The sequence below is a fragment of the Mustela lutreola genome, chromosome 2 (assembly GCF_030435805.1).
Source record: "Mustela lutreola isolate mMusLut2 chromosome 2, mMusLut2.pri, whole genome shotgun sequence".
Taxonomy (NCBI): domain Eukaryota; kingdom Metazoa; phylum Chordata; class Mammalia; order Carnivora; family Mustelidae; genus Mustela; species Mustela lutreola.
The window spans coordinates 105,608,497-105,632,955 of NC_081291.1; the positions used below are offsets into that span (position 1 = coordinate 105,608,497).

At 37.9% G+C, this 24,459-nt stretch overlaps 1 protein-coding gene across 1 annotated transcript in view; it reads right to left on the reverse strand.

Annotated features, from left to right (window-relative positions):
* Positions 1 to 337: 337 nt before the first annotated feature.
* OSBPL11 (oxysterol binding protein like 11) overlaps positions 338 to 24,459 on the reverse strand; it is a 98,195-nt gene continuing 74,073 nt past the window's right edge. The window contains exons 11-13 of the mRNA XM_059162949.1: positions 15,325 to 15,507; positions 5,998 to 6,151; positions 338 to 2,020 (exon numbers count right to left, since the gene is read on the reverse strand). Coding sequence (XP_059018932.1) covers positions 1,955 to 2,020; positions 5,998 to 6,151; positions 15,325 to 15,507 — 403 coding nt within the window. The 3' untranslated portion in view covers positions 338 to 1,954. The remainder of the gene's footprint in view (positions 2,021 to 5,997; positions 6,152 to 15,324; positions 15,508 to 24,459) is intronic.

Sequence of the window (24,459 nt, forward strand, 5' to 3'; positions counted from 1 at the left end):
TAAATGTATTGTTTTCCTGAAGAATTTTTAAAATTGTATTTCAATATTTCTTAAAATGGCTCAGCAATTCAAAGAAATAAATGGGTGTTCAAGTGGCTCAAAGAACAAAACAAAATCACTAGTTTAATTTTACATTCTTGCTCTATTTCTAGTATATTTAAATTAAACATTTTAGTTTTTAAAAACTCTTATTGAATTTATTTCCTTTTCTCCCTAAGAGATTCTTGAAAATAAGAATGTAAAGAGAAAAATCAATATCCCTCTCATATGAACAAGGTGCTAACTCTACTAAATATAAACTTTCTATTTCTCTCCATTCATAAAACAGACAAAGGCATTATTATTCTCTAGTTTTATTATTTTTCAATCTTCCCAACACATGAACTATAACTCATTTTGATATTTTTCAGTGCATTTCACAGCAAAAATGAACAAGGGAATCATTAAAATGGTTGTACATAAACCAGTTATTTTCTTAGAATTTACAGTTTGTTGAAAAAAATTATTGTTTTGCTGTTTTCATCCTATCAACCCCTTCAATAAAACACAATTTATCAGAGCACAAAGCTTAAACTTATTATGATGATGCAAGAGATACAGCCACCTAACAGGGCTGATGCATAACAGGTATGTTACACACACTGATTGGAAGACCACATCAGAAGAAACAGAGTAAGGCACCACTCTTCGAAAATTAAGGTAGCTTGCAGTAACAAGTGTTGAGCACCATAAGTAGGTGCTCAATAAATACTTGAATGAATGACAAAAGCCATAATTAGCACTATCCTTTTAATTGCCAGCAATTCTTCAACCTCAATAAAATACTTATTTAAAAAAAAGATTTGTACCTGAATACAACTTCCTGATAACTTTTTATTTCTTATTCTTTCTTCAGCATTTGAGTTTCCTTGAAAAGAGAACCACACCATACATGCACTCAGCCACATACACAACTTCTGAATTACTGACAAATATGAATAGTTGGTTTAAATTTGAGTGAACAGAGGTAAGATGAAGCATACTTATCCAGAGGGATAGCACATAATACTGGGTATTAACCTACGAGTGAAAAAAAGGTAAGGAAAAAGTAACAGTTTTATTCTTTAATGTTTGCTATGTTCTTTAATGCCTCAGTTCTTGAGAAAGGCCAAAATCTCATCATATTGACATGAACACATTTAAAAAAATTGTCTCTCAAGTGTAGTATTTAATAAAACTAGGTACTGAAAAACTGTTCTGAAATTTTTCAAGTCAATGTTGTTTTCAAGTATATTAAAATGCTCAGAAGAAAAAATCCTCCATGGTTATAATTCTAATCAATTTATAAATATACTTTTTAAAAGAGAGTTCCAACAGAGGTGGAGAATGGATAAGCTCCTCAGACACAGGCACACAGTCTCTTTGAAGGAACAGAATGCCTTGTTACTACAACCTGGTTGATTTTTTTAACACTGATTTCAGGCACAATGGCTGAATCCACTTCTGGGTCATCGTCCTCCTCCTCCTCTTGAGTTTGTAAGAGTAGTGAATACTTCAGTTACTGACAGAAAGCAACACACAAACTCTGATAGAGACTTCACTTCTCACTATAAAGAAATCAAAATCACTGAGTTCTCACTGTTGTGTGTGTCTTGCTGCCCCCCTGCAAAGACAGGGGATTCGAACTGAACTTTAGGAGCGGGGACTGGATAAAAGATTAATCACCTAACAATTCCCGTGAAAGGTTTTTAGATGATATTGCTCGTGTCATGTGAACAGGTTGGTGAGAGGCCCATCGTGCTTCTTCAACACTTTGGTCTTACTGCCGTTCTACGGTGCCTTCACAGGTACATTCGTGTTCAGCTAGATTCAGTCTGTGCGATCAGGAAGCAGGTCACTCAGTGCAATGACTCCATTCTGGGAGGGTTTAGGGTAAACAGAGAAGTTCATTTGGTCGAGTCTTAGATAGCGTGTGTCACTCTGCTGGTTGTGCTGTTGGGATTAGTTTCCAAAGGGGTTTATGATAAACCCAGCCGTCACCCTGAAACAAGCAAAAAGTGTATTAAAGAACGGTTCCTCTAATAGTTTCACAATCGGTGACCCAAACTAAAAGCAACACCTTCTCTGAGGTGGAATTCTATTCTCACATTTAAAAATAAGAATTTTTGTGACAGAGAAAAAAATCTGTGCTTAAGACATTACATGATACCAATGGTTTAGCTAGGATTAGGGGAGAAGTTCTGGTGGGGGCCCCTAGTTGATGCTCAATGATCACTTTATTTGCAGAATTCATTTGTAGCAATTCTGCCAGTTTTGCCAAGACGCTGCACACTGATGGGCACCAAGCAGGCAGAGCATAAAGAAATGGTCAAGGTACTAGCTGTTCTCTCTACCTCAACCAGCATCTCTAGTATCTGAGTACTGTGTCCTAGTTCTCTCCTGACTCTATTCCCATTAGTTTTCTCTGGCTCCTGTGAACAGAAAGATACCGCAAGAAGATAAAAGCTAACAGTCAGAGAATGAACTAGAACCAGGGGAATACCAAGTGAGGAAAAGAAACCCATGAAGCTATATACTGGGGGTGCAGGACTTGATAAAGATTACCTGAGTTCTGTGTTCACAGGACTAGGTGAAGTAACACATCCTTAATGCATACTTCCTTCAGTTTACTTGTATTAAAAATTTTCTTAAAAATTTAAATACATGTAGGGCACCTGGATGGCTCAGTGGATTAAGCCGCTGCCTTTGGCTCAGGTCATGATCTCAGAGTCCTGGGATCGAGTCTCGTGCATCAGGCTCTCTGCTCAGCAGGGAGCCTGCTTCCCTTCCTCTCTCTCTGCCTGCCTCTCTGCCTACTTGTGATCTCTGTCAAATAAATAAATGAAATCTTAAAAAAAAAAAATTTAAATACATGTATTTTATCTTGTTCCTAAAATGACTTGAGGCTGGCAATTACTTGGTTTCTAGTGACAAGGACTCATTCTCTCCTTGACTACATTTCAGTTGGACTACTTTGAGCTCTCTTCTCGACTAGGCCTCAACCATGGCCTACTGAGCTCAATTTTAGCAAAGAATTCTGATAAGCCAGTTAGCCAAGTATCCCCCGACCCCAAATCCTTGATTTTGAAACTCTTGTTTTCCTACCCTTGATATGTAATCAAGTTCCTCTCTCCCCACCCCAATCCTTGATATCTAACCAAGATTCTTTTTTCTACTCACTCCCTCACATTTCCACTTATCCCTGTACTCAGCGCGGAGTTCAATTCCTCTTCTCTATTACAATAGTCCTGAATGAAAATTTTCTTGATGTTTTTAGTAAGTATCAAAATAATTCTTCTTTAATAATAGCAACCATTAGGGGCATTTGGGTGGCTCAGTAGGTCAAGTGTTCTGCCTTTGGCTCAGGTCATGAATGTCAGGCTCCCTACTGAGCGAGAGGAGTCTGCTTCTTCCTTTCCCTCTGCTGCTCCCCCTCATGCTCTCTTTCTCCCTTGCTCTCAAATAAGTAAGTCTTTAAAAAAAATAATAGCAACCATTAGATTGTTTATATTAAATCACCTGGTTGGTAATTCTCAACTCCTTTAGTACTGTTCTTTGAAAAAGATGTCAATTAATTACATCACAGAATGCCAGATTGGTATATCTCCAAGAATAAACGAGAAGTCTCAACTTTACATGTCATGTTATTAGCAAGAATTAGGGTGCTTATCTTTTAAAATTTCATTAGTTGTTATTTTTCTTTTTTTTAAGATTTTATTTGTGAGGAATTTCTACACCCAACACAGGGTTCAAACTCACAACCCTGAGATCAAGAGCTGCATGCTCTACTGAGCTGGCCAGGCGCCACTATATCTTTTAGCCATTATAGCCCCCTGCTCTCGACTCCCAGAGTTCACTTTTAATGATTTACAGAAGTCCTCCTTTAGAAATTCTCCTCCTAGAATCTACTCCTGGTATATCTGCCTTTTTTTTTTTTTAATTTTATTTATTTATTTGACAGACAGAGATCTCAAGCAGGCAGAGAGATAGGCAGAGTGAGAGAGGAAGAAGCAGGCTCCCCGTGGAGCAGAGAGCCTGATGTGGGGCTCGATCCCAGGACCCTGGGATCATGACCTGAGCCGAAGGCAGAGGCTTTAACCCACTGAGCCACCCAGTGGCTTCTTTGAAATGAAAAAAAAATCCAAAGCTACCGGACTATAACATTGAGTAATAACAACAAAGTTTTATTTTTTCATATAAAAGACTAATGTGAAGTATTTTTCCCTTTATTATTCCTATCCATGAAAATGGCCAGTATTTTTTTTTTTTTTTTACGATTTTATTTATATATTTGACAGAGAGAGACACAGCAAGAGAGGGAGCACAAGTAGGGGGAGGAGGAGAGGAAGAAGCAGGCTTCCCACTGAGCAAGGAGCCTGATGCGGGGCTCGATCCCAGGACCCGGAGATCATGACCTGAGCTGAAGGCAGACGTTTAACCGACTGAGTCACCCAGGTGCCCCGGACAGTATTCTTAATACTCAAAAATTAGAAAAATAAAGGTAATGAAGCCACTATAATAAACTATGGATTTTTAGGGTTAATAACTATGCAAAAATCAACATCAAATTACTTTTGGCAAAGTCCTCCTGATGGACCAATATTAAAATTCAGTGGACTTTAGACGTGTTTATTGACAAGAGAACATTTTTTTCTCTCTTTTAAAAATATTTTACTTATTGGGACGCCTGGGTGGCTCAGTTGGTTAGGCAGCTGCCTTTGGCTCGGGTCATGATCCCAGCGTCCTGGGATCGAGTCCCACATCGGGCTCCTTGCTCAGCAGGGAGCCTGCTTCTCCCTCTGCCTCTGCCTGCCATTCTGTCTGCCTGTGCTCGCTCCCCCCCACCTCTGATAAATAAATAAAATCTTTAAAAAAAAAATTTTACTTATCTATTTTTAGAGACAAAGGGAGAAAGAGAGAGCACCTGCAGTGGGGAGGGACAGAGGGACAAACAGACTCCCCGCTGAGCAGAGAGTCCAATGCGGGACTCAATCCCAGGAACCTGGGATCATGACCGGAGCTGAAGGCAGATGCTTAACTGACTGAGCCACCCAGGTACCCTTTTATTTTCTCCACCCAACGTGGCGCTCAAATTCACAACCCCGAGATCAAGGGTTGTGTGTTCTTCTGACTGCGCCAGCCAGGCAGCCTGACAAGAAAACTTTTTGGCATCAGCTCTGGTCCACTATTCACCTTTCTCTGAGTTCTACCAGAAAGTAATAAACAAAACAAGACAAAACAAAACAAAAATCTTTAAATTTAGATAAGATTCCATAAATCATTTAATCCAGCTGCAAAATCAGTGCATCAAAGTCTTCCAAGTAAGCCATGGTCTCATATAGGACTAATGATGCATTACTATAAAATGTACTCCCTTATTATTGGATATTTTTGATTGTTGTATAATTCCTTCTTATTCTAAACTCAAAATTCCTGGTAGGGTAGGCCTAACTCAGAACTGCTATACAAACTGATAAAAAATTTCTACAAGATAAAGCATACACATATCTGAAGAAGATTACAACAAATGGCCCTAATTTTCGGTTTTCTAGGCTAAACACCCTACTTTATTCTTTTTTCCTTAAATGTCAAGATTCCAGCCACTTCATTACCCTTTGTATAGCTATTTAAGTTTCTCATGTCTCCCCTTAAAATGTGGTCTCTGGAAGTAAACAAAGAGTTTCAGTGTTTTTCAAAAGGTAATAAATTATAAATTGTATCCTCTATTACTGTGATTGAGATTATGTTATTAGCATTTTTGTTTCTGACCAATTTAATCCTGAAATCTACCTCATCTGAACTGCTGCTAAACTATTTTACCTTGGCAAACTGTGAAAAGCTCATGAAAAAGCTCCTCGTTAAGCTGGACTAGTTTCAGAAATAAAGATGTATAAGTGATAACAATTCAAGAAAGCCTAATAAGCTAAAGTCCTCACTAAGTAGATAATGAGTTTTAGTCTGAAGATACGTAGGACAAACCTCTTTAATAAAATACTTGGTTTTCCAGGGTGTGCCTGTTTCAGTTCGATGCCTTTCTTCAGTCCTCTGGCGTTCTTCCAAGGTACGTTTATGCTCCGTGGCTTTATCAATTTCAGATTCCCTCAGAGAGTCTGTCACATTTTTCCACAATCGCCTAAAATCAGAAAAGCCACAGATCTTACAAGCATTCTTTAAAAAAAAGATAATAGAACTGATACCCTTGGAATTAAAAGTAATTTAAAAAAACTTTGTCTCCTGATTCAGATATATAGTTTCATGTATATGAGTTACGAAACCATGGAATAATACTATGGTGCTGATATTGATGTCCAAGATGCCGCTCCTTTTGCTTTTTCTTTTCAAATAAAAAATAGTTTGTATTATATAAAGTAATAGATTTTTATTTTTAAGACACTTAGGAATTAATAAGCAAAAAGATAAATAAATTTTTTAAAAGCTGAAAGTTTAGAGACTTCTACTTCTGGACATGATAAGAATGTGGGGACCAGACTTAATCCTCCTGCCTTTAATCAGCTAGGAAACCAGACAAAATATATTGAAACAATGGAGACTACAGATATTGAGCAAAAGGCAAGTACAGGACAGTGATTCCTGAGAGTAGGAAATAGATAAGGAGAGTCCTACGGGTGCTCCAACTCACTGGCTAGAGTTTATTGGCACAGCAGAAGAAGGAAAGCTCAACTAACTCCAAGCAAGAGAAAACTGCCCAGACAACTCTTTGGGAGAAAGAACAGTCTGTTCAACAAATGGCGCTGGGACAAACGGATATCTAAAAGCAAAAAGAGGACCTCAGACCCTTACCTCAAAAGGAAACTTTTACAAGAACACACAGGAGAAAATCTCTGAGGCCGGGTTAGGCAAAGATTTCCTAGATACAATACCCTACTCCATAAAAGAAAACATCGACAATCTTATCTCAAAAAAATTAAAACCTTTTACTGAAAAATACTCACTACAAAAATTTTAAAATAAGGAACAGACAAGGAGAAAATATTTTCAAAACACATATCCAATAAAGGATTTGTATTTAGAATTCAAAGAATTCCTGCAACCCAAGAGGACAATCACACATTTCACCAAACAAGATAAACAAATGTGTAATTAATTAGCACATGAAAATATGTTCAACATCATTAGTCATTTGGAATATGCAAATTAAAACCATAATAAGACTATTTCACACCACCTAAAAGGAGTAGATGGGTATAAGGTAGGCAATAACAAATGTTGATAAGGATGTATGTGGAGAACTGGCACACTTCTACATTGCTGGCAGGAGTGTAAAGTGGTGTAGCCACTTAGGAAAATAGTTCGGCAGTTTCCTGGAAAGTTAAATGTAAAACTTCCAGACAATCCAGCAATTAACATTTCAGATATTTACCCAGAGAAATGAAAACATAGCCACCCAAACAAGAATGTTCATAGTGGTATTAATCATCATAGTCCAAAACTGTCAATGTCCACCAGCTGGTGAAGGGATAGACAGACAGAATGTGGTTCCATATGATGGAACACTATTCAGCAATATAAAAAATGAGCTACTGATACATGTTGTATCTTAGATGAACCTCAAAAACACTATGCTAAGTGAAAGAAGCCAGGCACAAGATATCACATATTATATATTCCATTTATCTGAAGTATCCAGAAAAAACACATTTATAGACAAAAGTAGGTTCCCTGAGAATGGGGATGGGAATGGAATGGACATTAGCTATAAATGGGAATAAGGGTCTTATGGGATGCTAAAGGTTGTGAAACTGATTTATGGTGATGACTGCATTGCTCAAGAAAGTTGCTAAAAATCACTTATATATAAACTTGAAACAGGTGAATTTTATAATATGTAAAATATATCTTGATAAAGTTTTTAAGTATTAAAGCAGAACTTTTAGTATTAAAAAAGCAGAGTTTTAGTATTAAAGCAGAATTCAAAGCAAGAACTATCACAAGGGGAGCGCCTGTCATTGGTATCTGCCTTTGGCTCGCGTCATGATCCCAGGGTCCTGGGAACGAGTCCCGCATCAGGCTTTCTGCTCCATGGGAGGTCCTCTCCCACTCCCCCTGCTTGTGCTCTCTGCCCTCTCCCGCAGTGTCTCTGTCAAATAAGTAAATAAAATCTTAAAAAAAAAAAAGAAAAGAAAAGAAAGCTATCACCAGGGATAAAGAAGATCATTTCATAATGATCAGAGTTCAGTGCATTAAGGGGACATACAATCCCAAATGTGTTGTCCCTACCACAGAGCTTCAAATAACATAAAGCCTTAGACAACTATGAAGAGAAATATGCAATTATAATTGGTAATTTCAATAACTGACCTCAACTGATGAAACAAATACACAGAAAATTAGTAAAACAAAGAGTACTAGAAAAATACTATCAACCCAGTTGAGCTAATTGGTATTTATAGAGTACTGTCACCTAAATCAACTGAATACACACTCTTGTCAAGTGCCCACGAAATGTTTACCAAGACAGAATGTATTCAGGGTTATAAAACAAATCTCAATAAAATCTGAAGGACTAAAACCATACCAAGTATATCCTTGGCCAAAATTAAGTTAAACTAAAAATGAATAGTGGGACGAAAGCTGGGAATTTTCCAAATATTTGGATATTAAATAATACATTACTAAATAACTTCATGAGTCCCCCCCGCCAAAAAAAAAAAAATCAAAGGAAAATCAGGAAACACATACCAAAAGTTTGAAATAGCTAAAGTAGGCTTAGAGAGAAATATATTAAATATTTATATTAGGAAAGAAGAAGAAATCGGTCTAATGAGGGGTCAAACTATGGCTGGCTACCCAAATTTTTATTATAACACAGTGGTGTCTATCCTTTCAAGGTCTGTGGCTGCTTTCATGCTTCAGTGGCAGAGCTGAGTAGTTGTAGTAGAGACTATCTCGCCCACTAGGCTTAAAATATTTACTCTCTGGGCTTTTATAGAAAAGTTCGCTGATCCCTGACCTAAGTTTCCCTTTTAAGAAACTAGAAAAAGGAAGAGCAAATGATGTACCAAGCATAAAAGAGGAAATAAAAGAGCAGAAATCAATGAATAACAAAATAGAAATATAGACAAAAAGCAATGAAATAAAAACTGGCTCTTTGAGTAAAATTAATAATTCTTTAATAAATAATCCTTAATAAAAATCTTTAAACCCATTGATAGGAAAAGAAAATATTACCAACATAAAGAATGAAAGCGGGACATCACTATAGAGATCCTACACACATTCAAGGAAAACTAAGGAATTATTATAAACTATATGTCAATAAATTTGACAAACTAGATGTAGGTGAAATTAATCAATTCCTTAAAAGACATAAACTACCAACCTTCAATTAAGACAACCTCACTATCCCTCTAAAGATAATGAATTATATAGAAATAAAATAAAAACTCTCTCAAAGAAAACAACAGACCAATATCCCTCATGAATGTAGATATAAAAAATTCTTAATAAAATTTTAGCGAAGAGAATCCAACAGTATCTCTTTTTTTTTTTTTTTTTTAAAGATTTTGGTTTTTAAAAATTATTTATTTGACAGAGATCACAAGTAGGCAGAGAGGCAGGCAGGGAGAGAGGGGGGAAGCAGGCTCCCCGCTGAGCAGAAGGCCAGATGCGGGGCTCGATCCCAGGACCCTGGGATCATGACCTGAGCCGAAAGCAGAGGCTTTAACCCACTGAGCCACCCAGGTGCCCCTCCAACAGTATCTCTTAAACATTTGTCTGCTTTAGTAATAGCTGGATTCTTACAAATGTTTCTACATTCAACCTGTTCTATTATTTTAGTTTAATTAAAAAAAGAAAAATCTAGGGGTGCCTGGGGTTCAGTGGGTTAAGTGGCTGACTCCTGGTTTCTGCTCAGGTCATGATCTCAGGGACCTGGGATCAACACCTGCATTAGGCTCTGTGTTTCGTGTGGAATATGTTTGAGATCCTCTCTCTCCCTTTGCTCCTCCCACCCCACCAAGTGTGTGTGTATGCATTCTCTCTAAAATAAGTAACTTTAGGAAAAAAAAGTACACAGATGAAGGAAATCCACAGAGAATAAATGGTAACATTGGTGACACTCTCTAGAAAATAATAAATAAAAATAAGTCTTAAGAAAATCTGGCCTCACATAGATACAGAGTTGGAAAAGAGAATATTTTAACATACTTCTCAAGTAATTTAATTCTTTGGTATTGTATTAAATTCACCAGGTGGTATTTTTTTTATTCTTATTTATGTATTTATTTACATAATCTTAACCAGGGTCTGTGTTGCACAGAGACCAATATGGGCCTCAATCTCACAACCCTCAGGTAGTGACTTGAGCCAAAACCAAAAGTCCAACATTTAACCAACTGACACACCTGGTTACCACACCAGGTGGTAGTTTTTTAAAAGTTGCCTGCAGTGTGGAAAATGAAAGATGTCAATTAATTTCTTATATTGTGCTACAAGGAAACTCATTGGTCTAACTGGCATCATGACTGGATTTTTCTTTTTTTTTTTAATTTAAATTTTAGGTAGCTAACACACAATGCAATGTTGGTTTCTAAATCAGAATTCAGTGATTCATCACTTAAATACAATATCCAGTGCTCATCATAACAAGCGCCCTCCTTAATACCCATCACCCATCTAGCTCATCCCCCACCAACCTCCCTCCAACAACCCTCAATTTGTTCTTAGGAGTCTCTTATGGCATGTTTCGCTCATTCTTTTTTTTTTTCCTTTTCCCCTCTCTCATATGTTCATCTGTTTTCTTTCTTAAATTCCACATACGAAATTTTCCAAATTCTGATTTTTGTCTTGAAGCTTAAATAGTTTTTCCAGTTTAACTGAGATACAAATGACATACAGGACTGTTACATAAGTTTAAGATGTACAGCATAGTAAATTGACTTATATACACTGTGAAATACTTACCACACTGAGTTTCGTTAACATTCATCATTGCATATAAATAAAAAAGTTTTTTTCCCTTGTGATTAGAGTTCTAGGATCTACTCTTTTAACAGCTTTCAAATATACCACATGGCAATGTTAACCATAGTCATCATATTGTACACGACATCCCCTAGTACTTGTTTACCTTACAAATGGAAGTCTGTACCTTTTGATCACCCTTATCTAATTCTTCCACTGCCCAACCCCCACCTCTGGTAACCTCAAATCTGATCTATTTTCCATGAGGTTTTTATTTTGCCTAGATTACCTATAAGTACGATCATACAGTATTTGTCTTTCTGTGACTTATTTCATTTAGCATAATATCCTCAAGGTCCATCCACATTGTCACAAATGGCAGGATTTCCTTCCTTTTTATGGTTGAATATAATTCCGCTGTGTATATATACTACAACTTCTTTTCAAGTTAAAAAAAAACTTATTTAAAAATAATCTCTACCCCCCAAATGGGGCTCAAATTTACAACCCCAAGATCAAGAGTTACATGCTCTTCCAACTCAGCCAGCCAGGCGCCATATATACTACATATTCTTATCCATTCATCTGTTGACAGATACAAGTTGTTTCTGTTTATTTATCTACCTATTTACTTTCCACTTTCTCTTTTTTAAAAAAAATTTTTCACTTTATTTCTTCATCACGGTATTTCCCCCAACCCTCACCCACCTCCCCTCTTGGAACCATGAGTTTGTTTTTGTTTTTAAAGATTTTATTTATTTGACAGACAGAGAGAGATCACAACTAGGCAGAGAGGCAGACGGGGGGCGGGGGGGAAGCAGGCTCCCTGCCGAGCAGAGAGCCTGATGTGGGGCTCAATCCTAGTACCCTGGGATCATAACCAGAGTTGAAGGCAGAGGCTTTAACTCACTGAGCCACTCAGGTGCCCCTCATTTTGTTTTCTATAGCTGAAGAGTCCATTTCATGGTTTGTCTCTATTTTTCTCTCTGCTCATGTGTTTCGTTTCTTAAATTCCACATATATGAGATCATCATATATTTGTCTTTCTCTGACCTATTTAGCTTATTATACTTTCCAGTTCTATATACAACATTGCAAATGGCAACATTTTCTTCTTTTAATGGCTAAATAATATTCCTCTGTGTGTATGTGTGTGTATGTACCATACACACACAGTGGGTTAAAGCCTCTGCCTTCAGCTCAGGTCATGATCCCAGGGTCCCAGGATTGAGGTCCCCATCAGGCTCTCTGCTCAGTGGGCAGCCTGCTTACCCCTCTCTGTCTCTGCCTGCCTCTCCGCCTACTTGTGATCTCTCTCTCTTTGTCAAATAAATAAATAAAATCTTAGAGGTGCCTGGGGTGGCTCAGTGGTTAAATCCTCTGCCTTCAGCTCAGGTCATGATCTCAGGGTCCTGGGATCGAGCCCCGCATTGGGCTCTCTGCTCGGCAGGAAGCCTGCTTCCTCCTCTCTCTCTGCCTGCCTCTCTGCCTACTTGTGATCTCTGCCTGTCAAATAAATAAATAAAATCTTTAATAAATAAATACATAAAATCAATCTTAAAAAAAAATATATATATATATATAGAGAGAGAGAGACAGAAATAATGCTCCTCTAAATATATACAGGAGCATGTATCCCTTCGAATTAGTGTTTTTGTACTTTGGGATAAATACCCAGTAGTGTGATTGCTGGATCATAGGATAGTTCTATTTTTAATTTTTTGAGGAACCTCCATACTATTTTCTACAGTGGCTGCATCAGTTTGCATTTCCACCAACACTGTAAGAGGGTGTCTTTTTCTCTACATCCTTGCCAACACCTGTTGTTGTATCAGTTCTTTATATACTTTGGATATTAACCCTTTATCAGAAATGTCATTTGCAAATATCTTCTTCCATTCTGTAATGTACCTTTTAGTTTTGTTGTGCAGAAACTTTTTTTATTTTGATGTAGTCCCAATAATCTACTTTGCTTTTATCTCTCTTACCTCAGGAGACACATCTAGAAAAATGTTGCTACAGCTGATGTCAGAGAAATTATTGCCTGTGTTCTCTCTATTCTAGGATTTTTATAGTTTCAGGTTTCACATTTAGGTCTTTAAGCCATATGTTGTTTCCATTTAAATTTTACTATTAGCAAAACATACTGTCCATTGTTTTTCTTGAAATGTCATGTTCATGTCATTAATTTGTGAGAAAAATGTCTGCCCAACATTGAATTAGAATAGTCATAGTTTGCCAATCATTCTTTTCTAATTTAAAAAATTCTTCTTAAAAGATTTTATTTATTTATCTGAGAGAGTGAGAGAACACAAGCAGGGGAAGCACCAGAAGCAGAAGCAGGCTCCCTACTGAGCAGGGAGCCCACTTCTCCCTCTGCCTGCTGCTCTCCGTGCTTGTGCTCTCACTGTCTGTCAAATAAATAAAATCTTAAAAAAAAAAAAAAAAAAAAAAAAGAAGTGTTGTTTCATGAAAGCAGCAGTTAATTCAGCTTCTAACTCAAACAACTGCACAAGTGCTTTTCCTCCAGATAACCACCGTACTTCTCATTATCTACCACCAGCACTTTATGCATACTACCAATCTGTCAGGTAGACTATTAAAAAGATGAGTACTCAATTGTACTGACATAATAAAATTAACAATCTGTACTTAAAAAAAAAAAAAAAACATTTTATTTTTATTGAGAGAAAAAGAGAGAGAGCATGTGCAGAGGGAGGAGGAGAGAGAATCTCAAGCAGACATGCCAAATACAGAGCCCAGTGCTGGGCTCAGTCTCTCATGATCCTGAGATCATGACCTAAGCCAAAACCAAGAGTCAGAGGCTCAAGTGTGCCACCCAGGTGCCCTGGAACTTTTTAAAGGATATTAAAACAAAACAAAACAAAACAAAAAAAACAACAAAAAACCTGGCATCTTAAAAAAATGCAAGTACATGGGCAGTGAAGAATACAATGACTTCGTGTACAGTTGTGTGCCACTGCCATGATTAGTGTGAAGACTGGCAGTGCCACCCATCACCGCTTATGTACCACCAACCCAAGTGCCACAGAGTGAAAGAGCAAATAACATCTTAGCATTATTATGAAAATAAAATTCAACCTGAAAACCTCCTGAAACTCAAGGACAGCTGGGGGTCCACAGACTAAACCTGAATGAAGAACCTCTCCTTTTGAATCACTGTATTGTAAACCTAAAACTAGTTTCACATTCTGTTAACTATGCTGGAATTAAAATAAAATAAAAAGAACCTCTCCTTTAGGATAAATCCCTAGAAGAAAACGTTTCCCTCATCATTACTGTTTTGTTTCATGATACAATCTGAGTCTTTGGTTAATTATAAATGGTTAGATTTAATTATATAATTATATAATTATAAATGGCTTAGTTCTATTTATACAATCTTAAGATGTTTAATGCTTCCATTTATTCCATTTTTCTTTTTTTAAATTGATACAGCAATCCTTCCACAAGATATAAAATTTCAACAGTTCAAAGGGGATTCTGTGGGGCACCTGGGTGGTTTAGTCGTGAAGCGTCTGCCTTTAGCTCAGGTCACGATCCCAGAGTCCTGGGATCAAGTCCCAGATCAGGCTCCCTGCTCAGAGAGAAGTCTGCTTCTCCCTTTCTCTCTCTCTGCCCCTCCTCCCCCACCACTGATTCTCTCTCTTTCTCAAATAAATAAATAAATAAAATCTTTTAAAAAAATGAGGTGGGGAGGTTTCTATAAAAGGAAGTCTCTTTCCTATCCTAGATCCCAGTACTTCTCTCTAGAAGCAACCACTATGAACACATCTAGGAAACTTCATTTATTGCCAAAATACCCTCTAGGGAGGTTGTACCAACAGTATGAAAATGACTATTTGCTCACGTTTTGTCAAAAGAGGTATTATTTTAGGGACACCTGGGTGGCTCAGTGGGTGAAGCGTCTGCCTTCAGCTCAGGTCATGATCCTGTCCTGCATTGGGCTCCCTGCTCAGTGGGGGAGCCTGCTTCTCCCTCTCCCTCTGACTCTTACCCCTCTACTTGTGTGCTCACTCTCTCTCTCTCAAATAAATAAAATCTTAAAAAAAAGAAAAAGAAATATTATTTTAAAAACTAATTTATCTTATTGTTTAATTTCTATTTCTTTGAATTCTAAATACACGGAGTAATTTTTCATTCTTAGTGGGCCTTTTCCTCTACTTTTGAACTGCCTCTTTATGTTCTTTACTCCCATTTGGGGCATCTGTCTTTTGTGAATAATTTGTTAAGAGTTTTTCTGATAAAGATAGTAATCCTTTGACTGTGAACTGGTGAAGTGACTTGCCTAAGGCTGCAAACTATGAAAAGGCTTAGACAGAGCGTTGGACTCTTTCCTGGATGGATGTGGGGATGACATACCTGGACTCAAATGGATCTTGCTTCTCCAGAGGTCTTACTCTCTTCTTTGTTACTGCCAATTTAGTCAAGTCCACATACTTGGTCTCTCCATTGCTGTAAGTGAACTCAAGAACACTATTCCATTCACCTTGCACTCTGCATACCACAGTATTGGTGATGTTGTGCTTTACTTCACCTGTAACCCTAGAAGCAGGTAAGAAATAAAAATGTGCTCTAATAAGTGAAACTAGGCTTGTTTCTTAGTATTCTGAAACCTAAAGACATACTTTCTGAATTCTGTTTAATTTGGTTAAATAGCTCACTTCAGTTTGTCAGTGCCAAGCCAGAATGTAAATCCCATGACAGCTTACTAGATAATTTTTTCAAATAATGTCACCTTTAATCTTTTAGAAAGAGTACTGGGACTCAAACCAGAGACTAAGTTACCATAAATGGTCACAAAGTGTGATCTTTAAATGCTTGCTACAAATAAAACTATAATACTAAAACTAAATAGAAATATAAAAAATATTAACATTTCCTTTTTAATTACAGTTTTTAAATGTTACAATATTACAATTTAACTTTTTAAAAAAACTAGCCCTACTCATTTAAAAGTTTCGAGTCCCTATATTTGAAGTTCTGGTATAAGCGTAATTTTATTTATTTTTTATTTATTTTTAAAAGATTTTATTTATTTATTTGTCAGAGAGAGAGTGAGCGAGAGTGAGCACAGGCAGACAGAGCAGCAGGCAGAATCAGAGGGAGAAGCAGGCTCCCTGCGGAGCAAGGAGTCTGACGTGGGACTCAATCCCATGACGCTGGGATGATGACCTGAGCTGAAGGCAGCTGCTTAACCAACTGAGCCACCCAGGCGTCCCATAAGCGTAATTTTAAATATAGACACCAGATAAACCAGTAAGAGGCAGAAAAATTGAAAAAAAAAATAAAAATTTTAATATTCTCTTGCCAAAAGAGAAAAATTAAAAGAGTATGGGCATAAAAAATTATCATCATCAACAGAGAACTCCAAGAGAACTCAAACACTATTATTGTTGAAAGTTTAATGAAGAGTAAGTTATCCAGCTAGGTTATCAACAGACAGGATGTGGCTCAGATGAAGATCAGAATAAACAGGTCTAATTATTTTTATTAATTTTTTTTAGAGATTTTATTTACTTGTCAGAGAGAGAGCAAGAACTGGGAGCGGCAGGCAGGAGGAGAAGCAGGCTCCCTGCTGAACAAGGAGCCTTGGGACTCGACCCCAGGACCCTGGGATCACGACTTGAGTTGAAGGCAGACACTTAACCGACTGAGCCATCCAGGAGCCCCTGGTTGAATTATTTTTAATGAAGCATTTTGTGTTCACTGTAGGACACAAGTAACAACAGGGTCAGATAAGACAAAGGTTCAGAACTTAGAGAATAGTGGGCAAATGTTAGGGTCTAATCAGTGCGTCAGTGACTGTGGTTTATCTGGATTCAAAAGGCAGTCCACAAGACCAAAGCCCAGTGGTTCAGGCTACAGGAAGCAGTATTTGTCAGGAATAAGTCAAGGTACTAGGAACCAGAAGGACACAGCGAAACATAAGGAGCCCATCCATGGTTTTCAATCAGGAGAAGTATGCAAACTCAGAAGTCAAAGCAGAGATATAGGGACCAATAAGCAAATGATCTATGAACCAGATTTTGGAGATCGAGGTAGGAGGGATTTGGAATCCAAGAGCAAACCAAACGTCCAAAATCAAGAGCTATGCATAATGACAGCTCACTGGACACAAAAGAACACCATGGCTACAAGTCTGCTTGATTACAGCACAGATGGGAACTTGGTTATACTTCAAAGCATATGAACTTAAATAAGTCCATGTGGAGGGTTTCTTGCCTGTTTCTTGTGACATCCGTGTTTCCTCTCTGACCCCATTTGCCAACATTGTTCCCTTCTTTGAAAATCTGTTTCTAACCAAACAGGATATGAGGAGATGGCACTGAGTACTTTATCCGTTCCCTTCTCCATCCACACATACACAGAACCAAATTCTGAGAATTAAGGGACCATCAAATATTCCTCACTTGATCTTTTACTGCCACATCACAATCTCTCAAGTCATCATCTCCTGCACACGCCTTCCCACTGGAAAACAGCACACCTAGGTCCCTGTGCATGCATGCTAAGTTACGTGGGGTCTGTGCTGCTTGGTGCAGCTACACGGCAAGAGCAGCACGAAGAGGGCTAAGGCGGGGAACAAGAATCACACATACTAGAGGGATGGGGAACATGCAAAAGCAACACAAGGACGAAGGGCCTCACCTCATTCTGCTTATAGTAATTGTTCCTAACAGCCTAATGCAGGGCTGGCAAACTTCTGTAAAGGACTGGGAATTAAATACCAGGATTTGCAGGCCAAACTGTCTCACAACTACTTAGCTCGGTCACTGTAACATGAAAGCAATTATAGCCAGTAAATAAATGAATATCTAAACGTATAAAACACATAGATCTAGGGGCAGCTGGGTGGCTCCGTCAGTTAAGCATCTGACTGCTGATCTCAACTCAGGTCTTGATCTCAAGGTCACGAGTTCTAGCCCTATGTTGGGTAAAAAAAAAGAGAAAGGGCATGTAGCTCTAGACCTTGGTACCAACCAATAACACTGACTATGTGGCCCATAAGATACTAAGAGCTGAATCTTAAGCTATCATCCTACTCATCTCTAAACTGGGAATAATTTGGTAATTGATAAGGCATTATTCTCTCACTTTCTATAAATATGACAACAAGTTAGCCTTTTAGATGGTCTAGACTCTGTCTCTACAGCTATTTGGAATACCAGAAAATCACTGAATATATTAACTTGGCTTCATATATAAAGTTTTCCTTGACTGCGGTGCCTGGCTGGCTCAGGTGGGGGAGCATGCAACTCTTGATCTCAGGATTGTGAGTTCGAGCCCCATATCAGGTGAAGAGATTACTTAAAAAAAAAAAAAAAAGTTTTTACTGATTGAAAGTTAAGATTTTTAACTTTGGGTTTTATTGATATATATATATATGTATAAAATACCCACATGAAGGATAATTACATTTTATGCAGAACTACTGAAGGAGACATTGCCTATTTGTGTTTCTAAATGTCACTTATATAAGGATAGCTGCAACAAATCCCTTTAAATTTTAATACCAGGAAAACAGTTTGTCTCTCTTGAAAATGTGATAGGCTTCCTTTATCAAACAATGAGAGGTATGTTGAGCATCAAGTTTCCTTTTTTACTTTAACATGAGTCAGAATTAAATTTTCTTTTCATGTATAATAATTATCTAATCCCTCCTCCATTGCTATGATTATTATAATAATAGACCTTTTAAATATATGACATTTTCCCAAAAAGCCTTACAAACAGTTTCCAAAGATAGGGTGCTGGGTTCTAACACTACACTGAAAGTTTCTTGAAGGCAGAGGTAGCCTTTCTATACTGTACCTCCAGTAAGCAGGAAAGTGTGTCACTTGACAGACAGTTCACATAATCTTAGTATCATTCCACTAGACAGACAGACAGAAGATAGAGTGCTATTTATCTGTACTGCTAATTCCGACCTCACTTTAGGATGACTTTATAAAATCATCATCATCCTGAAGTGAGTGTGGAAAATGGGATCAGGAGATAGACACGGACAAGAGGAATAGTTAAGTAGGCTCACTTGGCTGCACTGGACAGAGTTGTGGAAAATGAGGGAGTAAGGGAAGACAAGTGGAAGATAATATATTTATATCAAATGCAGACAGCAGATAATGTGTCTGCTCTGATTATAGATAGCAGTAAAAAACTAGGCTGTCTGAGGAGAGAGGCACACCATTAATAAAGGCATAAAAGAAAACCTTCATTATAATATTCTTGTAAAATCAAAAAAGAAAAGATATCAAAAACAGAAAAGACAGTTTCTAATAGGAATTTTTTTTTTAAAGATTTTATTTATTTATTTGACAGACAGAGATCACAAGTAGGCAGAGAGGCAGGCAGAGAGAGAGGGGGAGGCAGGGTCCCCGCTGAGCAGAGAGCCTGATGCAGGGCTCGATCCCAGGACCCCGGGACCATGACCTGAGCTGAAGGCAGAGGCTTTAACCCACTGAGCCACTCAGGTGCCCCTCTCATAGGAATCTTTTAAATGAGAAATTAGATGAAACCACTGGTCCTGGGAGAGATTAGAATGGAAAAAAATGAGGAAACTTTAGTCAGCTGAAACTATCCATCAACAGTTATGGAAAGAGTGTGTATGTGAATCCAAAGGAAAGAGACTTTGTTAGAGAAAAGGGCAGTACTTCCAAGTGACAGAAAATCAAGTGATTGTGGCCTTGTGGAAAGGTAAAGGGTATGGAGGGGAAAAAGAAAGCAAATATGATGACTGACCATTAACAAAACTGAAAATGTCTATTTAAAATTATTAGGGTTCTTCAAAAAATCAGAGTATGAAAACCAGGTATCAACCTGTTTTTGTATCAATACGGCTTTTAGAATATTGGTAGATGCTTCCTCTAGAAATCTAGCTGCCAAGGTGGAAGAAGCTGCAATCATGCAGAAAGGCCACATGTGGGCCCTCTGAATGACAGTCCCAGCTGGGCTCTTGGTCCACAGCCAGATCTACTGTTTCCTCCCACGTGAGTGAGCTAACCTTGGATATCCAGTGGATCGGCCCCTTAGATGGCTGAAGCTTCAACTAACATGAAGGACATCACGTAAGAATCACCCAACCGAACCTAGTCAGTCCAGAAAACTATGAAAGATAATAAACCGCTATTTCAAACACTTATGTTTTAGAGAAAGCTATCTTAGCTGCCCTCTGACTTCTCTATATCCTGTTAGTTAGTCCTTTTTTTTTTTTTTAATTTTTTTTTATTTTTTTAACGATTTTATTTATTTACTTGACAGAGATCACAAGTAGGCAGAGAGGCAGGCAGAGAGAGAGAGGGAAGCAGGCTCCCTGACAAGCAGAGAGCCTGATGTGGGGCTCGATCCCAGGACTCTAGGATCATGACCCAAGCTGAAGGCAGAGGCTTTAACCCACTGAGCCATCCAGGTGCCCCCCTGTTAGTTAGTCCTTAAAAGGTCAACTCTGAATGTCTAACTGGTTTCCCTTCTAATCTCTCTTCACTCCCCCTGCCCACCAGTCCATTCTTTACCTGCCACCAGATAGGTCTTTTTAGAAATAAATACTTAAAACATATAATTTCCAGGCACAAAACTGCTTAAGGTATTCCTGCCAAAACTGCATAACCTGAACCTTTAAAAAAAAAAAAAAACAAACCCACACTGAGAAGCAGTCTATAAAACTGACCTGTCATTGTCATAAGAAAAAGAGAAAGGCAATGGAAAATACCAATAGACTCAAGAGACATAACAATAATACAAATGCACGATCCTGGGTAGGAGAAAAAATACTGCCAATTACTGGGAAAACTGACAAAATTTAACATGGATTGTACTTAGTTATAGTATTAATTTAACATAACAATGTTAAATTTCTTGAATTTGACAACTATTCTGATTGTATGAGAGATGTGATTCTATATATTTCCTTGTTCTTAGGAAATTCAGTCTAAAATATTTTATTTTTTTTTATTTTTTTTTTAAGATTTTATTTATTTATTTGACAGGCAGAGATCACAAGTAGGCAGAGAAGCAGGTAGAGAGAGAGAGGAGGAAGCAGGCTCCCTGCTGAGCAGAGATCCTGATGTGGGGCTCGATCCCAGGACCCTGAGATCATGACCTGAGCTGAAGACAGAGGCTTAACCCACTGAGCCACCCAGGTGCCCCTAAAATATTTTATTTTAAAAAAAATATTTATTTATTGGGGCGCCTGGTGGCTCAGTGGGTTAAAGCCTCTGTCTCTGGCTTGGGTCACGATCCCAGGGTCCTGAGATTGAGCCCCACATCAGGCTCTCTGCTCAGCAGGGAGCCTGCTTCCCTATCTCTCTGTCTCTGCCTGCCTCTCTGCCTATTTATGATCTCTCTCTGTCAAATAAATAAATATTTTTTTAAAAATTTATTTATTTGAAAGAGAGAGAGATGGAGTGAATGCATTTGCGTGCAAGTGAGGGAAGGTGCAGGAGGGAGAGAGAGAGAGAAAGAGAGAGAGAGAGAGAGAAAGAATCCTTAAGCAGTCTGACTGATGAGCAAGGAGCCGGACACGGGGCTCAATCCCAGGACCCCAGAATCATGAGCTGAATCGAAATCAAGAGTCTGCTACTTAACTGACTGAGCCACTTAGGTGCCCTACACTAAAATATTTTAAAGTGTCAGGAAGTCTATAACTCTCAAATGTTTCAGGAATAATAATAATAATGATAATGATATGTACATAGAAAAAGATTCTGACAAAGCTAATGAAGCAAAATGCTAACAACTAGGCAAGGGATACATGAGAGTTTGTATAATTATTCTGGAGGTTTGAAATGACTTCAAAAGATAAAAGTAATTAAATAATATATATTAATTCCATGCTTAACATTTTAATTGGCTCCCCACTGCCTTCGGAATTAAGATCAGAATTGTTGGGGTGCCTGGGTGGCTCAGTGGTTTAAACCTCTGCCTTCAGCTCAGGTCATGATCTCAGGGTCCTGGGATAGAGCCCTGCATCGGGCTCTCTGCTCAGTGGGGAGCCTGCCTCTCTGTATACTTGTCACCTGTCAAATAAATATTTAAATTTTTTTAAAAAAGATTTATTTATTTATTTATTTGACAGAGAGAGAGAGAGATGACAAGCAGGCAGAGAGGCAGGCAGAGAGAGGGGAGGAAGCAGGCTCCCTGCTGAGCAGAGAGCCTGATGCGGGGCTCAATCCCAGGACCCTGGGATCATGACCTGAGCCGAAGGCAGCGGCTTAACTCACTGAGCCACCCAGGCGCCCCAATATTTTAATAAAATATTTAAAAAAAAAGATCAGAATTGTTAGCAAAATAGTATACTGTATTCTTGTATCAGAGTTAAGAGATACATTTAAATGGCAAAGACTTAACAGGAATACAGATAAACATACTTAATTTGAAAGTAAAAAAAAAGGTACTATGACTAGGGTTGGATTTTCACAGGTTAGCTCAATTAAACATTCCAACACAACTTTCTGTACATGTGGGTGTTTACAAGCATCAGTGACCCCCGAGAGGCTGACCCTCACTGCCCTAGCGGCTGGCACCCATGTTGTTAATATGCACTGATGTACTCTTGCCTGTCGCTCTAGCATTTTCATTTCACTTACTATCAACTATTTGGCAATGAGAACATACTAATATCAAAACTACCCTATTAGTTCTTCATGTCATTAAGAATGACTATCAAAGAAATGAAGATGTTAACTGCAAGAAGAAAAAAAGGAAGAGAGCCTGCAACAGCTGTTTTCAAACCTCTGCAGGGCTCTCCTAGGAGGAGGAAGGGGATAAAAACTGAGTGAAGTTCTAAAAAAATCTGATCTAAGAGTTCATATCTAAGAGATTATGTTAAAGGAGTAATATATTAAAGGAATAGGTACAGTTTGAAAGGGTGGACTAGATTCTATCTCCAAGAAGAGAGAAACTCACTCATAATCATATTTCCAAAGACAAATATGCAAAACTTTATGAATAACTTACTATGTACACTGTATAGATGGAACAGAAGGCCCAAAACAGTACAGTTCTATCAAAAAACTTACAGCCATATTGGGGGAAATAAAACAACTCAATCAGGAGAATAAGTTTGTGTATTAATAATTTTTTTTAAATGTTTTTACAGTTAGTATGAGTCCTGCAGGATTTCAGGTAACACATACATATGCACATATACATATACTCTCAGAATTAAGTTTCAGGGACCAGAAATAGTTTGCAAAAAGACAACTAAAATCACTCCATGTCTCCTTATCCAGAAAATAATACTTATAAGAGAAAAAAATAAGCAACAGGCCACTAAGAAATAACTTAGTGTCATGATAATAAAATAGTGCTGGCTTGGGAAGATTTATCACGGCAGTTGTTTCCCCTAAGCATTCTATTCAAGCATACAGAGAGACTGAGGAATACTTTCACCAAGGCAAGAATGTTACAGGGATATAGGTTTCAGCTCTAACTTCATATAAATAAATAACATATAAATAAAGGGAGTCTGAATGGACTGCCTCTCACTCACTGTGAGTTTTGTGTGAATAATAAATGTTTGAAAACACTGAACTATCAGTTTTCAGACATGTTGCAAAGGGATATATGCACCTAGTAAATGTTGGTCTACAACATCTAGTTTTAAGGTGTGAATCCTGTGATTACTATAAAATGAGCAGAGTAAGTTGAAGCACATAAAGCAAAGTGTTAACCACAATAATACCTTCTCTAAGGGTAAGAGATGACTATTTTGACAACGTCTAGTGGTTCTGTTTGGGTAATATGTGTGCATATTATAATTCTTGACGTTAGTGTTTTGAAGTCTGTATTTTTATTTTTATTTATTTTTAAAGATTTTTAACTTTATTTATTTGACAGACAGAGATCACAAGTAGGCAGAGAAAAGCAGGCTACCTGCCAAGCAGAAAGCCCGATGCGGGGCTTGATCCCAGGACCCTGGGATCATGACCTGAGCCGAAGACAGAGCCTTTAACCCACTGAGCCACCCAGGCACCACTGAAGTCTGTATTTTTAAAGGCCCATTTGGTGTCTGGGAACCAATCAATCTCTCTTTCCACTTCTAAAATTTTTAAGTACCCAAGTGAAAGTACTAAGTGAAAAAGTAAAACAGCTATATGCAACTAGCTGGAGGGAGAGTACTTTGGTAATAACCCCTTATAACTGTTGGTCAGCATCTATTCAAGTTCAACTTCCATTTCCTATGACCCAGTAATTCCACTTCTAGGTATCTATCCAACAGAAATTCACACAGACATTCACCAAACAATGTTCTAGCAGCACCATTTGTAATGGCCCCAAACTGAAAACTACCCAAATGCCCATCAGCATTAGACTGAATAAGTGAATTGTGGCATAGCCATACAATGTAATACGGTCTTCAGTAAGGAGAATAAGCCATGCTACACATGGATGAACCTCAAAAACATAATACTGAGCAAAAGTCAAATCTGAAAGAAAACAGTGTATGATTTCATTTTAATATATAGTTCAAAAACAGAAATAGCTAATCAATGGTGT